Source organism: Poecilia latipinna, unplaced genomic scaffold (assembly GCF_001443285.1).
Source record: "Poecilia latipinna isolate Pla-1442-1.1 unplaced genomic scaffold, P_latipinna-1.0 Scaffold590, whole genome shotgun sequence".
Taxonomy (NCBI): Eukaryota; Metazoa; Chordata; class Actinopteri; order Cyprinodontiformes; family Poeciliidae; genus Poecilia; species Poecilia latipinna.
This window is the reverse complement of record NW_015113206.1, coordinates 86,644-95,165: the sequence shown is the minus strand read 5'-3', so window position 1 is coordinate 95,165 and position 8,522 is coordinate 86,644. Positions and strand designations below refer to the sequence as shown.

The 8,522-nt window shown below is 40.2% G+C and overlaps 1 protein-coding gene across 1 annotated transcript in view; it reads left to right on the top strand.

Moving 5' to 3' along the window:
* LOC106953580 (eukaryotic translation initiation factor 3 subunit H) overlaps nucleotides 1–8,522 on the top strand; it is an 83,645-nt gene that overhangs the window by 35,064 nt on the left and 40,059 nt on the right. The window contains exon 3 of the mRNA XM_015042456.1: nucleotides 5,125–5,292. Coding sequence (XP_014897942.1) covers nucleotides 5,125–5,292 — 168 coding nt within the window. The remainder of the gene's footprint in view (nucleotides 1–5,124; nucleotides 5,293–8,522) is intronic.

The following is an 8,522-nucleotide window of genomic DNA, read 5'->3' as shown; positions in this document are numbered from 1 at the left end:
TTATCGCAATAATTTTTCAGACAATCGCTCAGCAAAATTTGCTATCGTGACAGGCCTACTGACAACAACTTTCCAACAAGACGTGGGCAGCGTACAGTTAAAAACGGTGTGGAGTGGGACTCAGCAGATGCTGCGGAGTTTTGCTCATAAAATTTGGATTGCATTAGCTGTTATAAAGGTCAAAACACATAGGTGGTTTTAAATTGGTTTTATCCTCTGAGCATCACTGCTGCATGAGAAACTACCTATGGCTGAAGTCCAGAGAGCTTTTCCATTTCTGCACACTTAATCTCACCCTTTCTAATGTGCATTGATGGGAAGAAATCATATACATGACACCCGGTGTGTTTTTATTGTCTTTTTTTTTTTCTTTTTAATTACCCCAACACGCCGTCAAGCAGCAGAGTCGGCTAATCCTTACTGAAGTCGACCATTATGAGACCCAGACCATCTCATTTGGTGGTTCAGAGGCAGAACATCCTCTTTGTTGCACACTGACAGGAAGAAGACGTCTGTGTTCCTCTTAAGTGTTTTGAAAATAAGGCTACAGTTTCTATAAAAATAGTTGTACTTGGTCAGGAACAGTATTTAGGTTGGGTGTATGTGCCAAAGTAGCCGTCTTAAAAATGGAAGTGCCCCAGATTTCACTGCAAAGTCTTGCCCTGAGGCACCCCGGTGCTCCTGTCAGCCTATTCTGTTTGATCCTATTGCTATGCCCTCCCCAGGTGGGGAACAAACACAAACCCAGCTTTACACTAGGTGTAATAGGCTGTGTATTTTATCAGCCTCGTTCACCTTCTTCCATTGAAATGCCATTCATTTAGGATGCCCATCTGTTCTTTTTTTCTCTCTCTCTTTTTTCCCCCTCTTTCAGCTAACCACACCGGACTGGCCAGCATGGGACCTCCGTTGGAACCTATTACACAACACTAGATATTAGAAAAAAAAAAAGAAAGAAAAAAAATCTCAAATCCCCCTTTATCATTTATGACACGTCAAATTACAGAGCAAGAAAACGTAATATGTCCTTCCTACTGTCTGGTTCAGCGCCAGCTTGTATCTTATTAGTCGGTGTTTTTCAGCTCACCTCCAGTAGAGAGGATACCTCGGCTGGTGTGTAATGAGATATAAATCAAGCTTTCTGGATCTCACAACTGTAACCCAAGGCTATAGGCACCCTTTTCAATTTCCCTCTGATGTGATCAGTGGTACTCAGTTGAGTTTCCAGCCTGTAAAACTAGCTGCATGCGTTGTCATTGGCTGTACGGAGATGTAATCCATTTCAATAAACCGAGAGCAACGTGTTTACGTCCTAGATTGGTCTTTGCAGCGTGGATGCGTGTTGTTAGTTTGTTCTCAGATTCAAAGTAAAGTAAATAGTTAACTGTTCAGTAATCTTTAATGGTGCCTTTTTTTCTGTGCTGTAGAAATCTCACCACTTCAAAATGTTGTTTATAACCTTCGCCAGATCAATGTCTCTTCACACCACATTCTGTGATTTCACGTCAGAGCTAGAAAAAAAAACAACAAAAAAACAACCCAACCGTATTACGTCTCAAGGATACACAGAAGTATTTCGACCCAGCTTTTCAGTTTAACACTTTTAAAGAAAGCACAACTTTTTTCTTTTGTTTGTCTAAGATGACTTGATGAAACGGTGAGGGACTTTGAGGCCTCTCTGAATAGACTAGAGATCATATGGTTAAAGAAAAGGCTTTACATGAACTATTACTGCAAGTTATGATTAAGCAAAGGTTGATAGATGGAATAGTTGCTTTATATTTTTACCCTGCTTTGGTAGGAATGTCATTTAAATACCCATTACTGCTCTTTAAAAAAGTATCCTCTAGAAATGTGGCAATTAGCTGTAAATAACACTTCTCCTTAATTACTAGTTTTCTTTAAATCGACTTGCGATGCCTCCCAAAGATTTAAATCGCAGTTATATAGTCCTCTCTAAAATCATTTTAGAGTGTTACTTTGAGAGTACTCGAGCAACTCTCCAGTGTGTTCCAGCTTGCCTTGCAGATTGGGAAATGAAAAGACCAGAACCGTTTAATAGGTTGTTGTTTGTGCATTAGAAAAGGTTGTAAAATGGGCAAACACAAAAAGAAGCACTGCAGTAATACTGTAAAAGTGAAGTCATCATTTTATACTTTTTATTTTTTTTAATAAAACATAAGACAGTCCTCTGCTTGTTAGAGTTAAGGTTATAAACAACTATGCTGACTGGAATAAACAGTCTGTGGTTTTCTCCCTGCTGTTGTCAGTCGCTCAGCCTTCAGTTTCTGTCTGGGAGTTTTGTGCCCAATTTCCCTGCTAATGATGGGGTGTTGGGCCAGGTGTACGCTTCAGTGGCGACTGAGAGGTAAGACTCCTACTGAGAGAAGCAGAAGTGCCGAGACAAATGGGGTGGTTAGAGCGCAGGCTGCCTCCCCCCTCCGCTGAGCTCTGTTTTAGTCTGCTGAGAAGTCTGGTCATATTCCGGGCCCCTCTCCAGCAGACCCACTCTCAGTCTGTCACTTCAATGTTTTCACCTGGCGTTTTGTTAGCTTTGTCCTTTTCTTTCCCCGTTTCATTTTGTTTTTTTAACCATCGCCTATTTCTTTGCGGGAATGCTATTTATTGGCTCTTTCCTTCTCGTCCTCAAATGCAGAATAACACGGATAAAATCCACCCGATTTTCCTTGATTACTTCTGATTGCAGGTAGATGGAATGAATGCTGAAAATTTAGATTTTCTTCTTTTTTTTACTTGTTTAACAATGCATAAAAATTAGAAGAAACCTACTTTTTAGTTTTTAAATGATTGAATAAATAGCATGGTCTTTTGAGGAGATTAGTTTTTTTTAGTTTAGTGAAAATCAGGTAAAGGTTAGGGACATATGCTTTATTGCATAAATATGTATAATCCTGTAATCCTATCGCTGTCAAAGATCCTGCAGTACTTTTTATTTTTCCATGTTTAAGTTTCTTGCAAAAGTATTACGTTTGGCTTCAGCTACAGTGCTGGTAGCAAGTTGCATAAAACAAACCAGAGTTTTCTAAAGCTTGCTTATACGTGGTTAAAGCTATTGATTCAGCATTACCCAGTAAACAGCTCGCAGGAATACTCAATGTTTTCTTGCATATATACTAAAACATCTATATAAAACTTCCCTTGCACAGTTTTAAAATTCAAAAGCAGCTACTTCTACTACTTGATGCTTTTTAGCAGTAAAAATAACCCACTGTACTGTCGCTGCCTTCTTCCTTTCTTTGTGATGAAGGTAAAATCTCAGAGTTTTTAACGGGACTTGCATCGAATGCAGTTTTATTGGAAATTCAATGTTGAAAAGTTGGAAATTTTACTTTGACGAGCAACAACAGCATTTAATCATTAATACCTTATAATACAAACTATTAACCATAGAATCACCCAGAGCTAACACTGATACATTTTATATATAATAAACATCATAGCTTGGTACCAAAACCGACATTTAAATAGATATTGGTTGCTTTGAAGGAGGGCTCAACCAATCACGATTCCAATTGCATTTGAAATGTTTGCAATATTCTGGGTTCAGAGCATTGCGTAATGCCATGGAAACGCATCCCGCTGGCCAATTAAATATTTAGCCAACGTGATTGACTCTTCCTGCCTTTGAGACCAACACTTGATCAAATATTTTACTAAACAATGTGCTGAAGCTCACACAGAGCATTCAGAAATCATGATTCAATTGCATGTTTTCATAATGTCCTAAGTCTCATTTCAAAGTACCTAAAAGTCTGGCTATGATATGGACTTTGTTGAGCCGCTTTACGACAAGAAATGCATTAACTACCATAAACCTTTTTCCTCAAACACAAACGCCTCTTGTGGTTTGAATTACACTCCTTCTCCTGCCCCTCATACACCGTGTCCTCCTCCGTCCCTGCCCCTGCCTTATATTGCCCTGTCCATTCACCACGCGGATTTTTGTCTCCTGGACCATGTCAATCTCTAAATAAAAGGTGAGATTAAAAGGATAGATTGTTGCATCCAACCCTCCCCCGCAGGACAGTGCATGAAAAGGGGGGTCTGTGCGCACGACCGTCCCCGTCCTCCAGTCCTGGAGAGGTTGTTTTTCAGAGTGGCATTGTTGTGCTGGAAGAGGAGACTCTTAGCATTGTGCTCTGGCAAGAGTCATTAAACAGCAAAGCGATGTTTGGCCTATGGCGGCTGTTTGTTTAGACGTGTTGCAGCAGAGAAGAAATGAAGATATTATTTGCATTTTATTAGGCTTATTTTCTTTTTAAGAACATGTCCAAGTCTTTGAATCCACTCTTTGTCAAATGATCAAGTGAAGCTCTACCTGTTTAGCATAAAATAACCATTGTGTTCAGATTCAGGTCAGTAAAGAAGTTCAGTCTTCCCCTTTTCTTTTGTACATCTCCCCTTTCATTGATCTCATTTTTCTCCTCTTTAACACCTTCCTCCACTCTTCCAGCTGTCCTACCGCTCTCCATCTTTGTTCTTTTTACCCTGAGCGCCTCACCTTCCCTCTCCTCCACCCTTCCACTTTGTTCTTGTTAACAGCCTCAGCAGGATAGGGTTATACTCTACAGACAGGGGTTTAGAGGCCACAGCTGCCCAATCAAGGCCTGATTTATCAACCTCCTCCAGCCAGCCCACAACAGATACTGTTTTGCTCGCTCGCCTTGGCCATTATTTAAAGCCAATGAGGACGGGTGTTTGTGTTTTAAGCTAAGAGGTGTCCGTCATAATGAAAAGACTCTCTGTAATGCACCTAGCCTCCTGCCCAGGAGCTGAAGCATGCCAGTGTTTCTGTGTCGGATCTGACCTGAAGCAGTTTTAGAAATCCCCCACAATCACTTGTTGAGAGAAGATGCAGCCTTTCGTTTGCTTAGTTTTAACATGTTTGTCCTTCACATCTGAGCTGCTAATTTATTTCACCATATTTCTCTTTCTCGCTTTTTATCCCTCTGTTTATACTCCGTGTCCACTTCCAGATGGCCACTATCTAATTAAAGATCCAAACAAAATGAGTTCGGATTCCAGTGAAAGTTTCCTCCATTCCTCCTAGTTTCCCCCTCATCACTCATGGTTTCCACCTCTCTCCTTTCTTTCTTCCTCTAGTCCAGTACCAGATGGAGATGATGCGTTCCCTGCGTCACGTCAACATTGACCATCTGCATGTGGGCTGGTACCAGTCCACCTACTATGGCTCCTTTGTCAGCCGAGCTCTGCTAGACTCCCAGTTCAGCTACCAACACGCCATTGAGGAGTCTGTTGTTCTGATCTATGGTGAGTAGTCCCGCACCGAAGGTTAAAGTGTTCAAATCAATGCAATTGACATTTGTCACAACAGATGGTCTGTTTTGAAGAGGTCAAAAACATAATCCAAACACAGAATCGAAGCAATGACGGAACCAATCATTGCAGGCTTGTAATTTAAAAAAGATCAGTGTAACTGAGACAAACGATGTTGGGAAAAATGGGACTTGCTTCCACGGCGAAGCTGGGTTCAAGCATCGGTCAACGGAGGTAATGCCTACATGTGCTAGTCAGGTTCAATCTATTGCTCTCAGCGGGAGGAAGTGTTATATTGACCAAGTATAGAGCAAGAACACAGAGGTGAGATGTATCGCGGTGGTGTGCACTTGTCAGGCACCGATTCATAGACGGCCACTAATGAACAAGTTCATGCAGGTGGAAAGCAGTTCCTTAAGAGTAGGTCAGCAGCAGCAGTTTAGGTCTGTACCTTGACTCCAAGACGTATCGTTGAGTCTTCAAGGAACGTCTTCTGGAGGGAAACGAAGAAAACTAACATACAGGTTAAAATTACGAGGCTTGTTTTGATTTGGTACGCTGTATTTTCCTTGGCTTCCACAAGAGAGTTGATGAAAGTCAGTGTTCATTGTCAGGCACAATTAAAGAACCTCAGGACAAATTTAGTGTCTTTTGATCGCTATTATCTAAGAATACAACCAGAGAATGGTACTAATATATTGTGTTCTGGTTTTAAATGTTAGAAAAGCAATTTTCAGTTTTGGATATTTCAGAAAAATATCTGTCATTTTGATGGTTACAGATAAAGAGCCTTTCCAGATAATATAATAGGAGTAGAAAGAAACACTTCATTCTGCCACGCTTTGTCTTTTTTTTTTATTCACAAAAAAATAAATAAAAAGATAAAGCATTGCATGCATTTGTATTCACTCCCTGTTAGTCCAACCTTTATCAAACCAACTTGTGCTGCAATAATAGCTGAAAGTCTTCGGAGATTTTACTCGACCAGCTTTTTACATTTAGAGACAGAAATTGTTGCCCGTTGCTTTATGTTTCGGGTCGTTTCCCACTGGAATTTTGTTTGTCTTTTGCAGGATACAAAGCAGATTTTCTTCCAGGTTTGCATTGTTTTTACTCCCATCCAGCTTTCAATCAAGTCTGGTCAGTAGCTTTCTCCCTTGTGAAGTAAAGCACACTGCCACCACCATCATGTTTTATGATATGTCTTTATTTTCAACAGCATCGTGTGTGTTGGACAAATGATGCTGTTTATTCACTTACGTTTTCTGTCAAACCTTTGTAGAGCAGCCTCATTTACACAGACAAATCTAGACTCTGTTTACTACTAGTGCAAGATTTTAAGATTGTCGACCGATTTCCAAAATCTGACACCATACCAAGATAATAAGAAATGTTAGGTTTGGTTGTGATGTCGAGCCACATGACAGGAGTAACACTCCACACACGAACCGACTTCACTCACCAGATGTTAGACAAAAAATCTTGGCAAACCTCTTGACACCAAACGTGAGTTCGGAGTAAACAAGCATGGCCCACTGGGAAGAAGCAATGGCGAATGCTTGTGCACTATAGTTAATCGAAAAAAATAAATAAATACGAAAAGACAACCTTCCGAGTCAGTCAGATCCCTCTTAACATACCAGGGATATCTCTTCAGATCAGCTTTAGGGACATCTCGATAACCAGGGCATCTTTAAGATCATCAGAAGGAGGAAATGGGGACAAAAATCGACATAAAAGGCGACTCCTGATGATAGTTCGTATATTAGTATACAATACACGCTTTTTGGATTTTTAATTAAAAAAATCTATTAGTGTCACTTCTACTTTACAACCAAGCTCCATTTTGTCTTGATCTATAAAGAAATCTCCATAAAATATATTGCCCTTGTGGTTGAGGACTCTTTCCAAATCTTTTTTGGAGACATTTTCACACTGCCTAGATAATAGAGTGGTAGAGTGAGTGGGGGTGCTGCATATTCTCCTGTTCCCCTCATAATCTTGTATCTGCTCAAGGCAACGACTGTAATCGTGTTTTTTGCAAAAGTATAATCTCAGAACAACCTTATGTCAGTCCAAATATGCACACTCGCCGAATTCTGATGAGCAGCGAGTAATAGCTGCACACAACTCACATACAGGAAGGAATTAAGACTCCAGAATCACGGAGGCTGAGGCCATTAGGTCAAAAGTCAACTGGTCAGAGGCTAATAAAACAGCTCATCAATTGGAAATAAAAAGAAGTTTGACAGACACACCAAATCTTTCTTTGCAAAGACGCCCGTGACACAGAACAGGACTTGGAAATTAATTGCTGGGGTTTTGGGAGTAGATGAGTGACACAGTAATTACACTAACGAAATACTTTTTTTTTTTCCTTCCTTCCCTCCCCATTACTTAATCTAACGTACTCGGTCTGGCAGGCAAGCGTCGTCTTCTCCAACCCCTTCAGTCGCACTAGTGTGGAAATGTTGTGGGTAAGGTACTGTTGACCTTTAAGTAAGGTCAGCCACAGAGAGGGAAGAAGGAAGACATAAACAGGATTAGCTGAGTGGCTCCTTGCCAATAACATGACACTAATAGACATAATGTGCCTCCATGAACTTCTTTGTGAAAATCTTTAAGAGCTGCCACATGACAATGCGACTACAGAGGATGTTCATTTTCCCAGACACGGCCCTATTTAAACCAACAGTACAGAAAATGAAAGCCTTTCACCAATAAACCGTGTTGGTCTTAAATCCCCTCTACGTCTAAATGAATGGTAATTTATGACCACTCTGAGTGGCTGAGTTCAGAGGCAGTGTTTTACATAAATCCCGTGGATATCTGCGGCTAATTAGATAAAAGCGTTCATCGGTTAGCCGCTTGGTACGCAACTCTGACGCAGATTATACACTTCAAGAGCTGGAGACATGAAGTCACATTTGGACACCAGGCTTTAATTTTTGATCATGTAGCAAACTTCTGTCTTTGTTGAGTTTTATTCCCCTCAGATTTATGAGCAGCAAAAGAAAAGTTGTCATTGTGACACAAAGATTAGAAATCTTTGATGAAGTCAGATTTTTACTTTCACAGTTTGTCTTTTACTTTTCAGGTGAAAGACAAAAACAGAACTGCCATCTTTATTAAAAAAAAAAAAAAAAAAAAAAAAAAAAGCTTTTGGTTTCCCCAGCAAACCTTTCTGGGTTTCACCTTTTAAAATAATTTTCAACCCCAAGAAT